Source organism: Ceratosolen solmsi, unplaced genomic scaffold (genome assembly GCF_000503995.2).
Source record: "Ceratosolen solmsi marchali unplaced genomic scaffold, CerSol_1.0 scaffold10, whole genome shotgun sequence".
Taxonomy (NCBI): domain Eukaryota; kingdom Metazoa; phylum Arthropoda; class Insecta; order Hymenoptera; family Agaonidae; genus Ceratosolen; species Ceratosolen solmsi.
The window spans coordinates 2,790,855-2,816,495 of record NW_011948412.1 but is presented as its reverse complement, the minus strand read 5'-3'; the positions used below and the strand labels follow the sequence as shown (position 1 = coordinate 2,816,495).

General features: G+C 23.7%; 2 protein-coding genes and 1 non-coding gene across 3 annotated transcripts; all 3 read right to left on the bottom strand.

The window, feature by feature from the left end:
* Positions 1–1,536: 1,536 nt before the first annotated feature.
* Positions 1,537–1,608, bottom strand: TRNAA-CGC (transfer RNA alanine (anticodon CGC)). The gene has a single exon. It is a non-coding gene; the product is annotated as a tRNA-Ala (tRNA).
* Positions 1,609–6,245: 4,637 nt separating this feature from the next.
* On the bottom strand, positions 6,246–15,555 carry Ranbp16 (Ran-binding protein 16). Its single transcript, XM_011505964.1, has 17 exons — positions 15,382–15,555; positions 14,279–14,369; positions 13,481–13,825; positions 12,526–12,692; positions 12,209–12,433; positions 11,754–12,147; positions 10,995–11,471; positions 10,604–10,889; positions 10,374–10,518; positions 10,002–10,149; positions 9,613–9,772; positions 8,938–9,340; positions 8,619–8,757; positions 7,577–7,654; positions 7,256–7,449; positions 7,046–7,173; positions 6,246–6,486 (listed from the first exon to the last, which is right to left on the bottom strand). Exons 3-17 carry the CDS (start codon positions 13,734–13,736, stop codon positions 6,384–6,386), a joined length of 3,303 nt encoding a protein of 1,100 aa, XP_011504266.1. The 5' UTR covers positions 13,737–13,825; positions 14,279–14,369; positions 15,382–15,555; the 3' UTR covers positions 6,246–6,383.
* Positions 15,556–18,585: 3,030 nt separating this feature from the next.
* Positions 18,586–23,431, bottom strand: slmb (beta-transducin repeat containing E3 ubiquitin protein ligase slmb). The gene is made up of 8 exons (XM_011505953.1): positions 23,201–23,431; positions 22,305–22,491; positions 21,478–21,934; positions 20,877–21,250; positions 20,298–20,376; positions 19,912–20,110; positions 19,720–19,770; positions 18,586–19,045 (listed from the first exon to the last, which is right to left on the bottom strand). The coding sequence occupies exons 1-7, from the start codon at positions 23,427–23,429 to the stop codon at positions 19,757–19,759; spliced, it is 1,539 nt and encodes a 512-aa protein (XP_011504255.1). The 5' UTR covers positions 23,430–23,431; the 3' UTR covers positions 18,586–19,045; positions 19,720–19,756.
* Positions 23,432–25,641: the final 2,210 nt, after the last annotated feature.

Below are 25,641 nucleotides of genomic sequence, written 5' to 3'. Positions count from 1 at the left end.
ATACTATGAAAAATATGAAAAAGAATATGAAAATAATTCGGTTTCTGTGTATACTTATCTAATATTGCATCTATTATTATTTAATTATTATACTTTGTTTAAAATGTTTATAATAATTTTTCATCGAAAATATTATTGTTAGTATAATTATAAATCTGTCTTAATAATTTAAAAAAAAAACATCAACTTCCAGTTTTTAAAAATTATGTAATGAAGATGCACATAATAAAAAGTCTTTAATGATAAAATAAAGGTAAAATATATTAATAATATTATAATATTAATGTTAATACAATATTTTTTAATGAATAACTTTTCTTTTTATTTTGCATTACAAAGATTTTATGATTATATAAAAATGTTATCTTTCATATAGTTTAAATACATTATTGTTTTTTACCCGTTTATATGAATAATATTGCTTTTATATTATATAAATTAGCACGGTGAAAATGTATAATTAATATTGGGGTATAAAATTAAGTAAAAATTAATAAATTTTTGGGTCATTTATTATTCTTATCTAAGATTAAAATTGGATAACTTAATAAACGTTAGAGTTATCATCATTTGTAAAAAACTATATATAATTTGATATCTGTAAGTATGATAAACAATTTTTCTTACAACATAAAAAATATAAATTTTACTAATATTGGAAAAATGAATAAAAAACATAAATTATACAGTATTGTTGCTTTTATTTATTCCCTTTTGATTATTTGGTATATATTATGTTAAATGTATGCATTATATATTAATTATTATAAATAGATTAAATCTATTTTCCTTTGCAAGATACACCTGAAATATTATTAATTTATTGAAGATTGAAGTGGCTAATCAGTACATTTGAGTCAACAAAAATAAGATAAAAACTTTTATTAAAATTTAGAAATCATTGATTCAAAAATAAAATATTTATGAAACTTCAAAATATGTTTTGTAAGTTAAGTAAATCTTTCTGTTTATTAAAAAATTAGTAAATACAAAAACCAATTGATTCTTCCATTTCTACATTTCGTGGAAACGTAAACACACCGATAATTTATTGTAATTTTTAAATCATGCGATTTAAAAATTACGCATATTGTAAAAAGAACTAAAGATAGATGCCAAATTATAATTTCAAAATATATTATAATTAAAAAAAAATTTTAAATATTAGACTTCAGATATTTATTAATTTTACCACACTAATGTTAGTGATTTACTAAAAAATAAACGACACCTAAAGTTAATAGTAAATTTTATGAAATGAACAAATATAAATATAAATTTAAAAAATTTGTAAATAATAAAGCTTATACTAAAATATCAAAACTGTAATATTGTACAATCAATAAATTAATTTTTTTACATAATTGTAATTGTTATTGTTATGTCACAGTTAATTTTATTGTGAAATTTACTTGTAAAAATGTTGAAATATAAGCTCAACATTTGGTAAAAATTACAGTTATATAAGTCTACAAAAAAAAGTTATTAAAATTACATATGACTAACATTAATTATGTATTATAATAAAAAAAAACCTGGAGGAGCTGGGATTTGAACCCAGGACTTTCAGCATGCGAAGCAGACACTCTACCACTGAGTTACACCCCCAACTGATCCTTTTGTTAAAGTACTATAAATTAAGTAGTAGAAAATATATTATTCCTTTTATTTTTAATTAATTAATATTTTTTATAAGAATAGATAAAAAATAATACATATGTACTACTTTATATAAAGTGCAAATTCATATACACAATAAAAAATATACAATTAATTGAATAGTTTATATTTAATTTATAATTTACTTATAGATTAATATATCGTATTATAGAAATGTAAATATATATAGCATATACAATCTTAGCAATAGAAGTACACATATACTATAAATATGAATCAATATAAATCAAAATTTACTAAATTGACTGTTAAATTTTTTAATATAATCGATGATCTTTTTTATAATAGTTACATTAATACATTAAAAAACATAATATGGGGTACCTAATTTTTTTTAATATACTTTTAATCATTGATATGAGTTAATCACTATATGAAAAAAAAACACATCGAAATTGTAGGCGATAAATAGAACTCTCATTTACCGGCACATATATTTAAAAATCGTTTTGGCTCTTAAAAAGAAATTACAAAATATGTATGTGAATGGAATTATAATTTTAAATTACATTCTTTTCGAATTCGTAACTATACGTAAGTATATAAATTACATAATAAAATCAAAGGTTTATAATTGCAAGAAACTCCCGATATTATTTTTAAATTTCAAACAAATATATGAGTTATTATAGATATTGTAAAGATGTAAGAATTATAGTAATTAGAGGAAATAACTGAATATCTTACTATATTACGTATATTTATCGTATACAGCAAGATTTGAGTGCACGAGTGTCGGTTACGTTGCAATACGAGCCAGGTGTGGAGCGATCATGGAGAAGAAAAGGCACGCAAAGCTAGTGACACAAACGCTGTTAAAGCATTAAAACCAATCTTACTTTAAGCAAACTTTAATCTTCAATACTTACACTACTTTTCCCTAATAAAAATGAATGAATACAAAATTTATTATTTTTGTAAATACTTTAAATTATTAGTCACAGGGTTCATGTAAATAACAATCCCATATTCTCTCCTATCCTATCCTTTATTTGCTACAGAAGCAAAATTTCATGAATTTGTAAATGAATATAGTTATCTTTGTGTAATATCGTATAATATTATGGAATTATAATATTTTAATTCGAGTTAAGTATGTGTATAAACTAGTATCATTTTAATTAATATACATATGTAAACAATTTTATAGAACAAGGTTGAGATGCTAATTATGCCGCTAATAATTCACTTTTTTATTTTGTAATAAATTAATAACGTGTGTCAATTTTTCATAGAAATGAGGTTTAATTACTAGCATTTATTGTATATATTTCCAAGCTCCGGCAACTTCTGCAGATTATGATGAAATTTGATTTGAATGATGATTCACATGAATTTGTTATACATTTCAACACATAGATAGATTTTAAAGTATTATACAAATACATGTGCATACTTAATTAAAATACAATTTATACTATGATACGGCAATGAATTCAACATCTCTAATCTGTTTAACATTTAATTGAAATTCAATTAATCTTCACTACAATAAATTAAAAAAATATTTTATAATTTTATTAATTTCAATCACTTTATAAAATAATTTAAAAATAAATCATACTAAATTTTGCAAAATTATAATTTATCAAATATCGTTATTACTTACAGCCCGAAAGTTTTAAAACACTTTTATGGCACCCAATTTGTTAATATAGTATTCCAATTATATTATTTGAACTATTTTTTGGAATTTATTAATCAATTACAATTAATTCCCATTATAAGCCTGTACAAAACTAATATTGGTGATATAGAAAAATTATATTAAAATACTAAAAATAAATATTAAAATCCCAAAAGTATATAAAGTTCATACTAGCACAATTGTTAATAATTTTTAACAAAACATACCTTCATGCTTTAAATTGATCCATCAATCTGAAAATTTAGTAATAAAAATTTATGTAAACGTATTTTTCTATTTCGTATAAAATTAGTTGAGCATGTTCGATATTTAATATTCATTACAATTTTATTAAAGTATAACGTTCCTTTTTTACGTTTAAAGCCTTGCATTTTACAATAATTCTCAAATATCACGAATTTACATTGAAACAAAGACTGCTTTTCCTAAATATAAATAATACAAAAGCTTCTGATTACAATCACATCTAGCTTAAGATTAAACTTAAGCATCGGAGGTGTAATTACAAATATCATAGAACCATTATTATACTACTTATGGTAAACTTATTTTGATTCTTGCATCAATTATCAACAATGTTGTATTCATGCGTCAGAAGACAATTTTTATTGTAGAACAATAATTTGGTTAATTCACAATGATTATCAGTACAAAAAAATATATTTAAAAATTAGTCACTTAATATACATATGCTTATAAATCGTCGTCAAGATTTAATTACTACTTCACCTTTAATTTATATCTTTATCGAATACAAATATTTTTGTTATCGTAAATGATTTTGATTTAAAATTTCCCATTATATCGACAAAATTACTTTACCAAAAATTATTTATATAATATATTTATATATTTAGTATTTTTTTATACAAATAAATTATTTTTTATTATATTTGATATAGTCTTCTCGTTATAAACCAAATTAAATTGCTTTATTTTTTATAAACTAAAGAAAATGGAAAAATCTCTAATTATTGAATATGTATAAAAAAACAAAGGTATAATGTTTAGTCTATTACTTTGAACATACATACAATGGTAAAAAAATGATTTTATCAGATTTCTTCATAAATTAATTGAATAAAGCGTACTTTAACATTTATACAGTAAAAAATAGGGCAATTGTTATTTTACCCCTTCCCCCCAAATCAACCTTTTACAAATTCATTCTGTCACTCTCTTTTTTATTTATATATAATTTTTCGTGCATTCATACTAGTCATTTAAAAAATGATAACAGTAGCTTTTATAGTTTAAATTTTTTACGAAAATTCAGGACTTTATATTTTCCTTTTTTTCAAATTAATATGAAAAAGGCATATTCAATGGTTTCTTTATTATGTAAGCATCTGAAATTGATGTAATATCGAAAAGAAATTAACGTAAGTACAGATTACATACTGAGGTAAAAAAAAATTAATCAATTTTGAATAGCATAATTCAATAATTTTCTTAAAATAATTTTTGCCCCTTTTTTTGTACACAGTAAAAAGCAATAGTTTCTACATATTCAAATAATACACTATAAAAAATATTTTAATTATAAATTTTTAATTCAAATAAAACTATTGCATCATTAATTATTGAAACTATTGTGAGTGTATAAATTTATTTTAAATATTAATAAATATTTTTGATTTATATTTCAATTTACTCACTGTTACAAGTAAATAATTTTTTTCACCATAATTTTATATAATTAGTTTAAATAAAGAAAAGAAAATTAAAAATTATTAACAGTTATTAATGTTTTATGAAACAATTTTTTATAGTGTATTTTATAAATGAAATATTTACATTGAAAAAATAATTTAACAAATATTTGTATTTTTACAGTAAGATAGGTATATGATTACAAATTTTCAAAAATTTCTTTATGATATATTTTTTAAAGTATTTTTAATTTGTAGAATATTCTACTATAAACCACTAAAAATGAAAATAGATAATTCCTAATTTCTTAATATTGTTATGATTTCATTATTAAAAAGAGACATTTATTTTTGTTTTTCTTATGACAGAAGATGAAAAGCTTATTAAAATGATACTAATAAATGAAATATTACAAAATAGATTTTAATATAACACATAATTAACGCGAAATAGATAAGACTTAAATTTAATTATGAAATCTGTTATTTTTTTACTGTGTACGAATTCATAGATTCAAACTATAATTTTTTGCAATATTTGGTATAAACAAGAACTGCATTGATGATAAATATATAAAGCACTCGCTAAAGAAACCCAGAGAATAAAATAATTTTTTTTTTAATTTATAATAAATGGTGCTGTATTATTTTATAATTTATTAATTTGCTCTATATTTTTCTATATGTTTCAAATCATAATTTTTCTTTTTTCATATACATTTATTTACATTGTTGACAGCAGTTTGATGAATAAAGAAAACTACACAAAACTGCTTCAAAAGCAGGAAGTCAATTATATATAAATTTTACATCAGCAACTTTTTTATTCAAATATATGACTGAAACATAATATAACTTATCCATGAATAAAAACTGAAAATTTTAATTAACACAATGATCATACGATGTTAAAATAACAATAAATATTTTTAATAATTTTACAAATTACGAGTACACGAAAATAAGACCTGCATCTTTATTAAAAAAATAAGTTTTCCACAGAAAATTTTCTACTAGAACCCATCTATGAACTATATGCTGAAAAATTATATCAATAATCAACTTATGTAAAAGAAAGTTCTTCAATTGTTCAATTGTATCAAATCAAGGAGTATACAAAAACAGTAAAATATTATAAAAAATAGGAAGCGAAGCAGCAGTCTTTGTGTAAAATCATTATATTTACTCAATCATCAATTTATATAACCATATTCATGAGTTTTTTTTAATTCGTAGTCAATATCACTGTCACGCACTCTCTCTCTCTCTCTCTCTCTCTCTCTCTCTCTCTCTCTCTCTCTCTCTCTTATTATCTTGCTCTATTTTTCTCATATACATTCAAGCATTTTATCATGCATGAACCTACAGCTTTCGGCGATATAGCGGTAACAATATTAATGTCACTACGATGTCATCATGTCACTACCCGAATTCGTTGAATTCATACTCGGTCCTTTTAATGAATCATTTATATCCCTCCGAAACATTGAAAGATTTTGTGTAAACCTATTAAAAAAGTTTGATCAAATTAATTTATGAAATTATATTTTAATATAAAATTGATAATGTTTATATCTTATAAGCATTTACTTAAAAACTAAATAATAAATAAATAATGTAAATAAAAAATAGAATACATTTTTTAAAACCCAGACATACATATATACATATAAATGTGTATGTTCTACATATTATTTCAATCGTCCATAAATTTATCGAGTTGTATAAAAATGAAAGGAATCTCTAATTAAATTTATTCAATTTTTTGTTTTATGAAGTTGTAAACATACCGTTTTATTCCAAATGAATTTCTAAAAAATAATTCACATTATCCATATAGTAAAATAATGACTTTTATAAGTTTTATTATTATAAAATACAGAATTTTGTTATAAATTTTCTTTCATAAAAATCCAATAAGATATTGGTATAACATAAAACAATAATTTTTTTATTTTATTTAAAATTATTAAAGTAAAGTATAGCGATATAATATTACCATTGTTATATAAGTATAATCCTATTTTTCATATATATAGTTCAATATAAGATTTTCAAAACATACCTATCTCTATTTTTTGTTAGTAAATTTCTTTCAATACCATCCATAAGATTTTCAAACCACTGTGCCATCGATGCTTGTTTGTCCACTGGTTGACTTCTAATAATATTTTCTCTTAATTGATTGAAATACTAAAAAAAAATTATATAAATTGTAAATTAATGACATGAAAAATGAAAAATTTACTTAATTTGTATGACTAATAATACTAACTTCTTCATTTAAAAGTATAAGACCCAAAAGAGGTCTTGACATACTCCATTGATTTCTACAATCCTCAAACATTATCACATTTAAAACAGTACTTAAAATCTGTTGAAGGATTTCAGGATGCTGTTTTAAAACTTGTAAAAACAAATCACCACCACTTTGAGCAACTGTATTTTTTTTGCTGGGATAAAGACCAGCTTAAATAGAAAACAAATAATTAAAAATTATAACTGTTAAATCTTATATAAACCATAAATATTTTAAGATTATTAATAGATGATTTTTTAATCATATATTGGTATATATAGTGAACAAAAACTTTACCTTTCTGATAAAGCTGCTTAAATAAGTAAGTTACGATATGATCTAGGGTTACGCAGCAACCATTGCAAATCATTGTATCTGAAATTAATACAAACTTTTTCAAAAGAAAAATATAATGAAATATATATTTTTCCATTACTTTTAAGCACAAACAATTTTATTATTCTTATAAAATAAGGTAATTCAGATTTATCAAAATAAAACAAGCCATGCAAGAAATGAGAAGAAATAGAAAATAAAATGATTATAAATTAGTAATAGGCCAGGTGTACGGCTGAATATGAGTGCTTAGACCAAGCGAAGTGGTCTAGAAATCACACACTTCAATCCTCTTTATGCCTATATCTTTTAAATATTGATAAAACATAAGATACACGTATACGATTTTATTTGTAGATGTAAATAATTATATAAATATATATACATCTATATATATATATATACACACATACACACACATATACATATACATATATATATATATATGTGTGTGTATTAAAAGATAAAAATTTAAATATTTAAGACGATTGTAAATTATTTCATAAATTGATTATTTAGGTTAACTAAAAATATTCGGTTACAAAACCGAATTAAAAATTAATTTATTTGAAAAATATTTAATATCATGCAAAATGATTATATAAATTAGCATATATCAATTAATGAATATTTTATGTGCAAAATTAATAAATGAAAAACTTCAATTATTTAACTCTTGTAAAATAATAAATTAAATTACAAAAATATGGAAACAAATAATAATTCGTTTATTATTAAGATGCTCACCTGTGACATTGAAAATATAATTATTTATACGATATTGAAAATTTAAAAAAACAAATCTATAAATATGTAAACATTCTTTAATAATTAAATGGCGAAGAAATAACATTCCAAGCCAACTAGACTGATGAGAACTTGCAGGCAAGTTCTAGAGGACAAAAGGTGTAAGAGTAAGGAATATCGGCGATTAATTACGACGATATCCCTTTTAGAGAATTTCATCAGCCGTACAGACCTGTGAAGGAGTCTTTAAGCGCACCTAGTGCCGTGAGGCCTTCGCTGATACTCGATAGAATGTACAAGAATACGCGCGGCTCGAGAGTAGACAGAAAGGCCATGTGATCCTGCGCCAGGCACTCCAATAATCCATAATATGTCACAGACAGTTTTGGATAATCCTACAGATAAATATGATATGTCAAAATGGTAGTTTCAATAATTTTGAAACGTCTTTCCTTGAGCACGTTTGTATTAAAATTATATCCATTTAACAAATAATTATAATTAGTATTAAAAATTAATCATTATTATATTTTAATAAGGTTTGGTTTTAAATGTGGAATAATTAAAGTACTTACCAAGAGGTCACTTTGCGATATACTAAGTAGCAGTTTTACAAATGTATTTAACGCATTATCGAGGGCTTCATCACCATATAGTCTAAAGACTCCAAAATTTACATAGCTGCCACATAATGCTGCTTTTAGCATACTAAAACATATGCTTATACCCTTTAATTTTAAGGGATAAATTTGATCCTTGGACACTTCAATGCCAGGGATGCGATTACCATAGCTGCAGATGACTTTACTTGCTTCACGAAAGAGAAGTATACCATTTGGCGATGACACATCGAACTGCAATCGTTGACTGCGATTTTGTACTAATTCAGCAAATAATTTTAAAACCGGTGTCGTCACCTGTGGCTCATGATGCCAAAGTTCGATAGCGTGCAGAAGAATCGGAGTATAATTTGGATAACTGAATGTTGTGTTAAGGGTATGTAAAGCGAATATAAACTTTTTATGTTATAAAATAAATTTAAGTTACAAAATTATTTTTATTAATAAATTTTGATGTTTTATAAAAAAAAAATTTATATAAAATTTATAAAATATATACCACGTAAAAAAATTTATAATGAAATTATGAATAAAATTTTAAATATTTATAAATACATAAAACATTTTGTTTGCATAAATCTTAAGTTCTAAAATCATTAAAATAGATATTTAGTTTCCATTCAAGGATACATCCAATCAAACAGCATCATGTAAGAGGTTTTAGTATTAAAAGCATATGCCAGTCCCCTTAAATCCCTTGCCAAACCAATTAAAGCTTTCTTTGCCTCTTCAGCAGCAAACAAAGGAGTATCTGCTGCTCCCATTAATTGGCCTAGACTTTCTAGAGCAGCTAAAATTTTTTTTCAACTTGTAATAATTAATTAAAATTGATAAAAAAACACTATTTTATGTGACAATGAAATTAATAATGAAGTTAATAAAAAATAATTCAAATGAGAATATAAGCAAATATCAAATAATTACAACATAATGCTTATTAAAAATATTAATTGAACTTAATCTATAACACTATGGAAAGTGACAAATTAAAACATAAGATTAATAAAATTTCAGATTACCTGTAAGAGGGAGCATAAAAGTATGAAATTTCTCTTCATCTTCTCCCAAATCAACCATCAATAATCTGCCAAGTGAAGTATAGAACATTGATCTACAACGCATTTCTGTCACAGCAACATTGTTTCCCAGAAATGGAAAATGTTCACTCTAACAGACAATATATAATAAAATAATTTTCTATTGTATATACATATATATATATATATATATATAGTTTAACTAGCATATAAATTCCAAAACTTAGTGCAGTTGTCTTGAAAATTTTTATTAAAATAATAAATGGAAGAAATGAGAATAAATATTACATAAAATTAAAACATTTATAAGAACTGCTTGCTATTTTTAACTTTTTTAATAAAAATTGTACTCACTGTATGATTATTCAACATAAATTGAACTTCATCTAATTTAACAAGTTTGCGAACACAAGTGTAGCCTACTGATAAATCATTCAATAACTGTAAAGTCCTTGAAATAATTTGTTCACTTCTTCCCCAATATTTTAAATTTGTTATTCTATAAAATAAAATAATAACGATGCATTTTTATAATTATCTTTATTGATATAATTATTAACTTAACTTAACTTAACTGAACTTACATTTTTCTAATAAACACGCTAAGAACCATAGCTTCATCATTCAAACCCAGAACGTCTGATAGACGCCTATAAACTTTGGAATTCTTTTGTACTTGGTCACCTACATATATTTTGCGAAATTGTTCAAAGAAACTTAACATAGCCAATTCGAGTTTTTCACAGCCTCCTTGCGCTAACCTGGAGTCAGTGAGATTCATAAGCTGAAGAACTCTACAAACTAGTTCTCCATCCATTGCATCATGTTCTTCATTACTATTGAAGGACACTCTGCCACCTATGGCACTGCCTATTATATAAAATATAAACTTTTCAATTATAAAATTATTTTCTGTATATTTAAATATTTATTTCAAACTAATTTTAATTTTTAATAAAGAATAACATAATTTACCAATAATGTAGACAAGCCAAGTAAGTTGTCCTTCTTGAATTAAAATATCAATTTGCTGTGTGGCTGTACTAGTTTGAGCCATCAATTCCTGATATGTCCTTGCAGCTTGGTCAAAAAGCTGTACCAATAATGTACAGGTTTTTTGGTATTCACATCGACCAATCACAGACAGTTGCTCTAATTGTTGTTGTACCATCCCTAAATCATCTAATGGATCTTCAAGACCTTCTCTGACAACTACAGCCACAGATTCCAATCTAGAAGTAATGTATGCATTGGAGACTTCAGGTGTATATGTTTCCAGGAGATGAGGTTCAATAGCTTTGATATAAGGAACTGAAGCCACCATACGCTGCCATAAACTCAGGAGGTAATGTACACTGTTAGGAGCAAATTGCCACATCTGTAGGCTTTGAACCGTGAATTTAGCAATTAATTGAATAGCCTCTGGATAATTTTCCACCATGACTAGTTCACCTAATTCAGAATATTATTTATTATAATAATAACTATTATTTTTACTCTAGGAATTCATAATTCATTATTTCTTATTTCAGTTTTCCTTTTTAATGTTTAAGAAATAAAATTTGAAATGGATTAAACACATTTTTACTACAATTTTTACTAATTAATACTTTACTATTTAAATATAAATTATAATAATATAAGTAATAATAACATAAATATAAGTAGTTTACTGTATTGATTATAACTGTTAGGTTTGTTAATAATAATTTTAACAAGTGTTATTTAACATACCTAATTGATAATTGCTCTTAAGACGAGCGAGTAGCCTACAGAATTCATGGTAGTTTCCAGGATCACTTAAACCTTGAGGATTTTGTAACGTATGTTTAACACCATTCACTAGATGAGTTAGGAACTTTGATCTCTCCACATTACAAAATAAGCTACGTCGTACAGAGGCTATTTGAACCAAGCAAGAAAGAGCAAGAGAGGACAAAGTATTAGGTAGACTGTGGTAGAGGTCAAAAAATAATTTCAAAGTTGCAAAATCTAAGAATGCAGGTCTCCAACTTGTTGGAATCTGAACAGTACAGAGATCATCCGAGCTTTCATCAGTTGTAGTACCAATAAAATCAAATGTTAGACAATTTTGTGCAAGTCTTAGAAGTTGAGTCATCAATCCATGCTATAATAAAAGAAATATAATTTATAACATTCTTTTTTTTAAAAGGCAAATCACAATGTACCTGTGCTTCGTCATTGAAATTTAAATTTTTACAATTTTCTCGAGCTGTTCCTAACAATGAGCATGATAATCTAAATATTTCAAATAATTGTGTGTCTCTGAAACTACTAGCTATTTTTCGATGTTTCGTTAGTGATCTATTGGCATCAGCTTCTGATATTTGGTTCATTTCACATGTTAACTGGGAAAGTAATTGCACTCCTATCATACAGTGCTCAACTGATCCCTGTATACAGATAAGTTATCATTAAATCATTAAAAATTTATGAACAATTATTTGTTCATTTAGGTATCAAAATAAAATTATAAAATATACACCTGAAGGAACTTGGAAACATCACTCACTACATTCCTAAATACATACTCATCCTTGTCAGAGTCAAACCAACCAAGTTTTGATATACGCGCAAAAAGTGTAACTAGTGCTTGAATAACAAAGTTAGGCAATTTCGGCTGAGTTGCTAAATAATTGAGAACATAATTTCCTACAAAAAAGATATGATTAATAAACATTAATGTTATTTATTTATTAAATCAACTGAAACATATTCACGAATGAAATAGTTTTATTATGCTGGCAGTAAAAAATAATTTTACTATTCAATATAATTTAATTAACAGGTCATTTAATCCATTTATAAGATACAAATATTATTGTTAATTATAAATTACAATTTTGGATTATTGTACACAAAAATATTTTTTTATATACATTGAAGCCTTAAACTCGAAAGATTATTTTATATATTCTTATATGTTTAAACATTCATACATTTATTATTCAAAAGATTTGTACAAAAATTTTTTAATGATATTAAAATATTTTAATATAATTTTATAAATTATAGAAAAACATATTAAATATAATAATTAAAATTTATTGCATTTAGTAATGAAAATAAAATCTTTGAATAATTTTTTTTTAGAAAATATTGCAGATGAATTCTATTCATTTCAAGAATCGTTTATACTACTTATAATTATGTATTCTATATCATATATAAATAATCTTGCTTGTTTATGTAATAAAATATTAAAATCAAATTTTAAAGGTATACCTAAGTCTAATTCAAATCAATGAAACAAAAAAATTTTAATAAAATACATATGATCTTTTTACAAGACCAATTTATACTCAATGATTGTGCAGCAATAACAATTCTTTCTTAATGTATTATTTTTATTAGACAACTCTAATAAAAAAGTAAAAAAAAATTATTTAATATATAAAATAAATATCTTTTATAAAAAAAATTTAATTGATTGTACGAACTAATGTCAAGTCTTTGTTGTAGACTCAATCCCTGAGCAGAGCGGGACACTAATTTTGTAAGTGTAGTGGCAGCCAGTAGCTGTGCATAAGCTGAATCCCCACGGTCCAACAACATCTGGCACTTTGTGAGAGTGTCTGGAGCATTTTGAAAATTAACCAGAGCTTTTTCAGCCTCAGCCCGATGCGTAGAATCTTGGGACTCATAGAGTTGTTTACACAGTAACTCTAACTGACGCACCTCCTGTAAGTGATCCATTGCTTGTCCCTTTTGTCAATTGATCACCTATTATTGAAATCTTTAAATTCTCATCGAGTGTGCATTGAATGTATTGCCAAATTAAGAATCTGTTAAACAGAATATTTTCTTTGAAAATTTATAATCCGAAAATTAATCAACCTTTTATTGAAAACTTAATTTTTTTCTGTATAAAGTTTAGAATTGCAAAAGGAATAATGAATAAAAATTCATTTGAAATTTATTAAATGTAAAATATGTATTATAATTAAAATAATCATTTTTTAAAAAATTATAAGTATTATTGAATGAATTCTTTTATTTTTAAAATTCTGTTATACAATGAAATATTTATTTCACTAATTACTTTTGTACAAATCAACAAGTATTTACTTCTTTATAGGGCATATAATTATGGTTGTTATCTCTGTACACTTATATATATACATAAAATAGGTATAAATGCAAATTTATGTAAACCATGGAAAGCAAGTAAAATAAAGATAAAGTTACTAAAATTATTTTTTAAATTTATCAATTACTTTACTATTGTTTATATATACCAGTTGTTCATTGTTCTTGATTGTTGTCATGACTTTGTTGTACAAATTAGATCTGGATGTAAACTGGATTTGTTTCTTAGATCTTGGGCATCTAATAAAAAATATTAATAAGAAACTTAATTAAATAAGCAATTAACCAAGAAGATATTTAAAAATCAATAATCAGTAATATATGATTATATATCATTTGGATCTATTTATATAAAAAGCTTAAAGCAAAAAATTTATAATTTATTATTAATGCTTATTATATTAATACATAAATATTAATAACAATGAAACTATTTTAACAGCAGTATTTATAAACTTTATTATAATGTATAAATTAAGTACAATATTAACCAAATTAAATTCAATTAAATTAAAAATGCATCGTAATTTTTTTTATAAAATAATTATTTGTATTTTAATACTTACAACTTATTTTTAGTATTAATATAAAAATTATATTTAATTCCATAAAAATTTGATAATTTATATACTTCAAAAATAATAAATTTTATTACAATTTCAGAAAATTAATGTCCCTCAATTGTTAAAATGAATGTACAGTATTTAAACAAATTAATATTAGTTTATATTATTAAAATCTATAAAGAAATTATAAAAGTGTTGATTCAATTGCGATTTAAACAAATATTTTATATTAATTCTTTGATGAATTGCGTATCATAAATTTATTATTCTAAATAGTATATTTCAAAATATCATACAATGCAATTACTTTTAGGAATTATATTAATAAAAAAGACGTCAACTATTGTGAAAAAACATTAATTATGTTGTTAAAACACATATTTCATTATCTAAAATCAAGTCCAATTAAAAATACGTAAATTAAATATTAATCATGTCTTTCGAATATTTCAAATACTTTTAAAATATTTTTATATAATATAAATATCTACATTAAAATGCAATGTGCTATAATTTATAAACTAATAAATAATATCATTTTCTTGTACTTTATAACTGATCAAGTGCACAAACTGTAAAAGAAGAAACGAAATGGAAGCCTGAAGAAGCGACTTCGGTTAGAAAAAAGGAGTTTGAGATATATAAGGACGAAGCAATAAAATAAAAAGGTAAAAAGATCCCCTCACATGTGTTAATTGAATTTTCACTGGTCCAGGTGTGAATTTTTGTTATTTTCCCTAACAACTCAATGGCGTTTTTTCTGATGACCACCCGTATTAATAAACCTTATATGAAATGAAAAACGGAATATTGAGGTTAGAAAATGTCTATACAGGATTTTCTATCTCTGTCCCTTTCGCACTCGCGTTTTTCGCGGCGCCGCGCCAACAGCCAGTAAACATTGCTTTTTATCTATGGGAATATTATCTTTCAGATAAACAAAATGTCCAACTGTACTTAATATAATTTTTTTTTCATTCACAACATAACATAAATATATTTTAATAATTTCTACCTATTTTTTAATTTTGTATATTTAATAATATATTCATTCCGACGATTTCATTATTGTAAGTAATATATTTGTAACAGATATTTTATATCCGAAAGTTGTTGAGTTATCTTCAAGATTATTACATTGCAGATAATTAATATGCAGGTAGTTTGGAAACAAAATTTACATCATAATATGTACAAAAAATTAATTTAATAAAATATATGTACTTATTCAAAATTTTGACATATTAGCATAATTTTATTTATCAGAAAATAAATCCAAATGCTATGTAATAGTAATTAAAAATTTTTTTATAAAACAATGGTACTTAATGAATAAAATATTTTGTTATATTTGAAAAAAGTATAAATTATTTATATTAATATTACTAAATAGAAAAATTTTAAAAAGTATAATTTAAAAGAAACAATTGTATGGCTTTAATAGATAATTGATTATTTAAAGTAATATAAAATGTTATATAAAAGTAATTGATATTTAAAATAACATAGATTAACATTTAGTAAAATGCAATTTCATAAATTTTATACTCAAGCATTAAAAGTGCATGATTTTAATTAATCTAATAGCTTATATAGAAATATTATCATTAATCAACAAAAAATGATTGTACAGTTTTATTAAATACTTAATAAGCATTATTAACTATAATCTATCAATTTTTAAATATGAGAATTATTAAAAAATTCTATATATTTTATATTACGTTATGCATTTTGTGAAATTGGGATATAAAGAAAAAATCATATATATGTTGATAAGAGATCTCAAATGGAATTTTTTTTGTCATTGTTATATTTCAGTGATTACATATTAACTTACTTGCTAAATTTTTAATACACTCATCCATTTTTTAAATTGCAATATCTTTTATCTCTGTCATTATATAATTTAATATGTAAAAATTAATAATAAATACAAATTTATTGCAAATTTGATATTTCTTCATAAATATACAATAGAAATAAAAAAAAGTACAAATTAAATTTTATGGAGTGCATAAAAAACCATGCATTGACAGAATTTAATGGCTAAATATACAAAAAATGAATATAAAGCATATCATCAATTTTTAATAAATTTTGCACAGCCTCTACTACATTTCGTATTTTTCATTGTATGATTTTCATAAATCAGTTAATTCTAGGTACAAGATCAATTTGTATGATCGGATTTTTTCAATTATTAATATTTTATGCAGTTAAAAATTTCAATATTTGAAATTGTATCATAAAATTCGATGTTAAATATTATAATTAAAAAGATTTGAAGATTTTTAATTCAACTTCAGCTGTGTATGTTTAATTGCTTCAACAATGTCTATTAAGGAATGTATGTGAAGTTAAGTATTTTGGAACCATCGGAGGAATTTATTATTTTTATATTAGTTTATATATTTTACATTACTATATGTAAAGATTATTAATTAAAATTGCATCAAGGACATGAAAATATAATTTATATCAACTCTAATAAATTAACTGATAATCATTTGGTTGGTAGTTAAAATATTTTCTTTTACTTAAGCATAACTTGATGGTCAGCTTATAGTACATCTAAAACAAAAATAGAACTTTTAATTTAATAATTTATATGAAATTTGGCATTACGTAATAAAAAACGTATTATTTTTATTTTAAAACAGTTATAATTATGCTTTATTCTAATATGCAATTTAATTATTTGTAACTAAGCAAAATTAAATTATTGACGATTCCGAAATATATAATTTTACATAATTTCCTTTACTTGAAAAATAATGATATTTTTAAAAAATAAGATTATCTAGTGAAAAATTGAAGTACATCAAAAAATATCAACAGATTTAAAATCACACACATCTGTCACAAATTTTTTTTCAGTCTGTTTTTTCTATATTGTTAAACCTATGAAAAATTAGTATTTGTCATTCATATTTTTTTACTGTGAACGACAAAGAATTTCATAAAATATTTACACACATGAACACTTTTTTTAATGAATATGTAGTCAATACTGAATGATTTTTCATTAGAAACTTCGTAAATTAAATCTGTACATGAATTTTTCTAGAAAACCATTGTCAGCGCTATGAATACGTAACCCTCTTAATATATTTAAATAGTATAATTTTTATTTTTGTATTTTAAAGTTAAGACTATTAATCTAAAAAATAAAAAATGAAATATATAATTATTACTTAATTTTTAACAGTTAATATTATCGCAAAAAAGTATTGACTATTTACAGAGAACATATTATTTTTACAAATTTTGAAGTTTTAGAAAGTAATGCTTTTACTGATGATACAAATAATTGGATATGATTACATTTTATGGATTTGATTAAAAATTTAATTAAATTTTGAAATAAAGTAAAATGTCTTGATAGTTTACTTTACTATGTACAAATTGGAATTCAAGGATTATTCGAATTATAAATGTCATTATATAATAGCTAAGGCTTTGATACACATGATGATTTTGTAATTCACGCCTTTTGTCGTTTCAGCCTGTCGTCAATAAATAATTGTGAGCATTTTACCAAAAACAATGAATATTATAAAGTTCTTTTTTTCTTTGAAGAAAAATATTTGCTGTACATTTAAAATTTGTTATAAATGATGCTCACTGTTTTTCTCTTTGCTAAATGATTAGCAATTTTCTCAGATTTGTTTGTTCTTTAATCCATAAAACATGTAGCATGATAATCTTATTTTTTTGTTTTCAGATTTTCTTTTTAATCACTCACAACTTTTTGTATACAGTCACACACGCACAATGAATAAGTAATCCAAGCAAACGACACGTTATGACTTCCTCTTCTTACCATAAATTAATTACATAAAAAATTCTTTTGCTATAATACATCTAGTATTTTATTTAATCGGCTTCCTTAAAAATGTTCATTCGTCTTACAGAAGTCTTTTTGTTTATATACTTGTTTTTATTCTTTATCATCCCGTTACAGTAGGAAAAAGTGGTCACCTTTATCATATAAAGCACAAAGCTTCCTTGGATATCTATTGGACCAAAATGGACACTCGATTATTATGTCCTTTTTACATCCATGGGATGTATTTTTGTATATAATGCACGTCGCTATTGTTATCACTGTATTTTTATGTTTTCCGGTTTATTGAAAGTCGATTATTCGGAGACCTTGGAAAAATTATTTTTTCTCTGCCCATTTTTATATAAAAAATGGTCATTTTCCGAGTTCTTTCTTTTATCTTTTTGTTCCAACACGATAACTGAGGTTGCTCAAACTGAACAAGTTTTATCCTTTGCAACTATCCTCATATTTTGCGCATGTTATCGTGAACACATTAAAATCACTATTTAACCACTTGTCTGAAATAGAAAACATTTTTAAAAGTTTGAAAGTATGTAATTAATATTAATAAAATAATACATATATTGTTTATTTATTATTACTATTTATTACTTTTCATACATTATAGCTGTTTATTTTATACAGTAAACAACAAGAAAGTGATATCAATTGCATAAAAAATTGTAACAAAAATAAAATGTTTTCAAATTTTTCAAAAATTAATTTAAAAAAAATTTATAAATAATTATTTAAATTTCAAATTTGAATATATTTAATTTTACAATACATTTTTAATTTCTTAATATTGTACTTACATTATTACCATTTCTATTTAAATTAGTGTATACTTTAAAATTAGAAGTGATTTTAATATTAAAAATAATTAAAAGATGTGAAATTATAAATTTTTAAAATATATACAAAGATTTAAAATATTTATAAGAAACACATAACTTGAACTATCAATACTGGTTCATTTTTTCATAATATATTGTTAGTATTTTTTATCACATAATTTTACTATTTTGGAAACAAGGTGGCGATATTTAAATAAAGAAAATTTATTTAAAATATAAATATAAATAAACAGAAAATACTTTATATTTTTTAAGATTTGATAAAGAGATACTTTAATCAAATGCAAAAAATTCTTTATGAAAATAATTAAATTATTATTTTATTTTATACTTACAATTATATCACAATAAAAGAATCATCGTATTGATGCGTCACTCAAATGCTGCTTAAAAAATAAAAGAAAAGGGTCGTTGTAAATGATAATATAATTTTATTATATTATAATAGTTATTAATCACTTAAATATAATTTTATTAATATTTTAATATAATTTCATAAAATTAATTAAATAATCGATTATACGTACGAGATGGAGATCTAGTATCGGACTGGTTAACGTTAATAGTTGCGTTATTATTACGAAATCCACTAGCATTATTAGTATCACTACCCGAATTATCTTGGTTACAATTTAAGAAATCCCAGATAAGAATAGTATCATCATGAGAAGATGAAACGATCTGGAACTCATCAAATTGAAGCCGAAATACGCGCCCAGTATGCTCCTGCAGTAAAATGAATAAATTACATAGAATTATTGTTCTTTTACTTTCAGGAATAAACAATAGGTATATTTTTCAATTTTATTTAATTCTTACGTGAATTATTATTTCTTAAATTTGTATAATTATAATTAATTAAATGAATTGTTTTATTACTTTTTCTACTATACCATTAATTGCATAAACTTACCACCAACGTACGTAAACATAGGTTAGTAGTAATTGTTCGTGGATCCAATGCTGCTACTAAATCCCAAACTTTAATCTTACTGAAAAAAAAGAGTAATAAATTATAATAGTTATTAATTACTGATCAAAAATATTGTAATACAATTTTTAATAGTCAATAAAATAGTTTTCATTATTAAAAATTATAATATGTAAATAAATATGTATAGAAGATATATAAATGTACACTTTATTTATAAATAATAAATCGTTCGTTTACTATTATAAAATAATAATTTATAAATTTACTAATTTATAATTTATAGTTTACTAATTTATAAAATAATTTATAAATTTTTTGACTTTTAAACGCTACTTTATTTATAAAATATTTTTTTAATTTTCATGAAATATTGTTCATTTATATATTCCATCTATATTTAAAAATACTTTTAAGCTAATGTATGCAAAATCTTTATAAAGCACTGATTTTATATCAATATTATGATTATGAATATCAATATTATTGATTTTGAATCAACAATATGTTTATTTAGTTAAATGAATTACATAAATTAAATATAATCTAGTCTATACCAACCCATCGTAAGCGCCGCTGACAATGTGCTTGCTATCAAATCTAATACATCTGACAAGTTCTTCGTGTCCCTCGAGGACGCGCAAACACGCCCCACATTCAATATCCCATAATCTAATCGTATTGTCGCTGCTACCACTAACTACAAGACGATCACGATATTGCAGACAGGCGATACCGCGCTTGTGACCGCTTAGCGTTCGCACGAATTCACATGTCGATGTATTCCATACTTTTATAGTCCTGTCACCACTCGCCGAAACTATGTATTTCTCGTCAAAATCGACAACGTTAACTGCTGCTCGATGGCCTACCAAAACGCGACGTAACGCTATTTCTGTCTGCGACGTCATGTCCCAAACAGCTATTGATCGGTCCTGCAAATGAACATTATTTCATAATTTTAAATAAAATGTATAAATTAGTAATACAATATAAAAAATATTTCAAATTTAGATACATTTTTTAATTATCCAGATTAGCTTCAATAACCTTAATATCATTGTAACACCATATCAATTTAGAAATGCAATAGTGGAAATAATATGAATTTGAACAACATATTATATCTTATACGAATATGTAGAAATTGACTCGTACTCACTTTTGAGCAGGTAACCATCATCCCGTTATTGAATCTTAGATGCAGCACTGCTTCACAATGATGTATCAGTGTGTTTACCATCTCTCCAGTATTTGCATCCCAAACTCTAACTGTGCTGTCAGAGGAACCGGAAATGATGGCTTTGTCATCGTACTGCAAACAGAGAACCGAACCCGTATGCCCAGTTAAAACCTTGACACACTGCAACGTATTTCTATCCCAGATTTTAATAGTATTATCGCGTAAGCCTGAAACGATCTTCTGGTCATCGTATTGCAAGCAATAGACACCTTTTGAATTCTCGCTACGACAATTTATTCGTTGAAGATTGAAGATACCATTGCGCCAATTGTTGTCGATACTTTTGATGTCGCGGGTTATTTTCGGAAAAAGGTTGCGATAAAATGCATGATTTGGATGATTCTCGCCCAATCGTGGCTTAAACAGGTACTGGATCCTACAAAATACAAGCATAAATTTTGTTATTTAATACTAGGCGATGACACAAATTTGTTAAAATATTTAAAAAATCTTAAATTACATTTACATTTTGTGCTATCAATAAATATTTACTTGTAATAATTAAAATGTTAAAATTGATATAAATTTAACAACAAAACGTTTCCAAAATTATTATAAATATTGAATAAATACTATATAATTTGTTTAAATATTTCATAAAAACAACTTTTAATATATCACTTATGCTTAAAAATATTCATAACTCATAATGTTGTTAAGGAAAGCATGTTCAATTATAAATATAAAATATAAATATAAATAAAAAGCATGAAGAGATCCGATTAAGTATTATAAAAGTAACTAACCATCCTCTCCTTTCCGCTAAACCACGCCATACTGAATCAGTTCGAACTTTTCGTTCTATTAGTTTCTTCCACAACATTCCCTCGCTAATAACTCTGTACCACTCTTTGCATACCAGCTCAGCCGCTGCCAATGATTCATTGTCTAGGTAAGAGAGAATGCCCTCGGCAACATGATCAAGTCCTTTTTCTGGAAAACAAAGTTTTACATTACTTAAAAATACTATACATTGAAATAATATTTTGAAAATTGAATTTTTGAGAATGAATAATATATTTCATATTTTATTTAAGATATTATAAGTAAATAGAAGAATATCATAAAGTATCATAAATATTATAAAATATTAAATTTCAAGGGTGTAATTTTAATTTACTTATTTTAATATCAGTGACTTCTATTTATTGAAAATCAATTTTTATTTAAGATATAAATTTTTAATGTGAATCAGGATATTATCATTATTTTTAACATATAATAGTAACATTGATAAATACTTTAGAAGTTGCATAAAATTCCATTTATACTACGCGTAGAAAAATATTTGAATTTAAAAATAATGTGCTAAAAATATATTTTTAATGGAATTTTAAAATAAACATAACTGGATGATATATAATTTGATACTACTATGATAGTAAATATTTATTGAATGTTACGAATGTTTCAATATCAAATCACTTCAAATACTTATTAAGCTTATAAATACTTATTGAATTAAATAAAATAAAGTTTGTTGATGAAATATTAATAAGACCCATTAGCAAGTATCGCCCACGCTCAAATTAAAATCATTAATCGAAACAATCTTAATATTTTCCAAGAAAATAAGTTTGAATAAAATGAATCGAAGATTATACGACGAAAAGGAGATGCATGAATAGACAGGTAAACTCACTCGGCAGTAGAGATATGAAATCTCGCTGTAGCATAGGCTTTAGGTAAGCGTTGATGTGGCCATGTTGATAGTGACACATCCGTGCCAGTAATTGCTCAACAAAATGCACTTGTTCTGGCTCACTCCATTTTTCAAAGTACTTCATGCACTGATCTCGCTCGTGAGTGTATTGTACGGATATAGAAGATGGTGGTTCTTTTTTTCGAGCAGGATCGTACAGTATCGTCATTGGGTACTAAAAAAAAGAAAATAATCGAGTATTAGACTAGATTTAACAATTATAAGAAATGTTATAATATTTATACGTATATGCATATAATTAAGAATATTTCAAAAATATTTCAAAAGTAAGGTATAATACTAGAAATTTTTTCACCTCGTCTATAAATGATTTTAATTAAAATAATTGTATATAAATATTTTTTTGGAAAACAAGTCAACTTTTTATTTTTCATATAAAGAATTATTACATAAGTGTTTAAAGTAATTTAAAGTAATAATATAGTTTCTTATAAGAAGCAATTATATCGAACGACGTAAATTAAACATTATTAAATAATTATATTTATATACTAAATCTTATTTGAAGTATAACTAAAACCCAATATGATATTATTAAGTTTAATTTTAAATAAACCTATAATAAAATCATCCTTTTGTGCATGTAAGCAAAAGCTTTCTATATAAATTTTTAGTTAATATAAATCTATTACTATTTATAAATACTACTGAATACTTAGAAATAAATATATATTAATAATATAAGAAAATATCCCAAAATGAACATCTATTAAGGTTGAAATTTTTGAGTTTTTAATAATATATAAGTCTGTTGAAACTAGAAGTTTTCGGTGCTTTTACAATTGTTTTTGTTATTAAACTCATTGTTATGAAGAATCTTGAATACATTACTTAATATAACAGCCTGTAAAATTTGTGTGATCTGTGATATTTTTAAATCGCGCATTTCCTTCAAGGGTTATCGAGGTGACTAATTATATATGCGCCACCAATCCATATGAGACATAGTAGCACTCATTATAAAACTTTATATAAGTTATTAATCATTAAAAGCATACTTATATGTATGGTGAAATTAAATTGCTCATACCATAATTTTGTAAATAATTATTTTTGAAATTATAAATTTATATTCAGATATTTTATTTTGTTATTAATTAAGTAAAAAATAATATAATATAATATTGCATAAAAAACAATTTTTGTAAATCTTATTATTAAATTTGCTATTGTTTAAAAATGAATATAATTTAATAAATTTTTAATATAAAATATTTATTGCGTAAAAATAAATCATAATATACTTGATAATTAAAATAATTTGCTTTAATTTAATTATAATTAAATTTCATTGAACTAAAGACCAAACATTTTCATTTTGAATTCAAATGGATATTGAATTTTTTGTTGGAAGTTCAATATTCATACTACAAGCTAATACAAGTTCTTTACAAATAAACAAATTTTTTTAATATTTATCATATGAAAATTCAATCGTATTCCATAGCATATAAATTAAATTTTAATTTCAACATTCTATAATTACATACCAAATAAATAGTTAATTAAAAATACATTTATTAAAATGAGTAATGTATGTTCGTATATGTATTTTTGTAATGATTAGCTCTCTCTCTCTCTCTCTCTCTCTCTCTCTCTCTCTATATATATATATATATATATATATATATTTCTCTTCACCCTTACTTTGCATATTCTCTTTTTCTCTAAAATTGGCTTATAAATATATTTATTCTAAAGAATAAATACCTACTTAAGAGATACTTTAATAAAGTAAGTAAGTGCTGTTTCAACATATCGATGGGCGACATTAATAAAATGTACTACTAATGGGTTCTCATTTCCGATTCCTTTTATGGTTCTTATTACTTAGTTCATTATTATTTGTAATGCTTTAGTTTTTTTTTTTAATTAATCGATTATGAATGATAGAGAACAATGCACTTACATATATAGGAAGCCTTGTGCATACATAATATAGATATGTATTATCATGATATTGAAATAACAAATTTTTATTCTATGAATATGTTTTAGTTTAAATTTGATGTGCTAATATGTTTTTATAGTAAATATGGTATTTATAAGTTTCTATAATCAATAAAGACATACTTAAAGAATTTTAATATTCACTATATTTTTTATTTTTATTGATACGTTTCTATTTCACTTTCTTTTTGTACGCATTTTAATCATTCTCTTTATTTAAAATACATCATCATTTTAATTAATTAAGAAAAATTAATTGAATAACAACAATTCTCGATTTCATTATATTTTAATAATGCATTAAAATAAAATATTTCTCTGCATGCAGTGCTGCGTGAACTATATAACTGCGTTATTAAATAACTTCTATATTTTTAAATAATATAGTTATAAATTATTAGAACAAACAA

Bases quoted from the DNA above. Each gene is read 5' to 3' on its own strand.
- Ranbp16 (XM_011505964.1), bottom strand. From the start codon at position 13,736: ATGGATCACTTACAGGAGGTGCGTCAGTTAGAGTTACTGTGTAAACAA. The intron at 8,758-8,937 runs GTAAGTACTTTA...ATTTATCTGTAG, and splicing joins TATCGCAAAGTGACCTCTTG to GATTATCCAAAACTGTCTGT. The intron at 7,174-7,255 runs GTTAGTATTATT...ATTTTTTTTTAG, and splicing joins TTATACTTTTAAATGAAGAA to TATTTCAATCAATTAAGAGA.
- slmb (XM_011505953.1), bottom strand. From the start codon at position 23,429: ATGACGATACTGTACGATCCTGCTCGAAAAAAAGAACCACCATCTTCT. The intron at 21,935-22,304 runs GTTAGTTACTTT...TGTATTTTGTAG, and splicing joins TTAGCGGAAAGGAGAGGATG to GATCCAGTACCTGTTTAAGC. The intron at 20,111-20,297 runs GTAAGTTTATGC...ATTTTACTGCAG, and splicing joins TATGTTTACGTACGTTGGTG to GAGCATACTGGGCGCGTATT.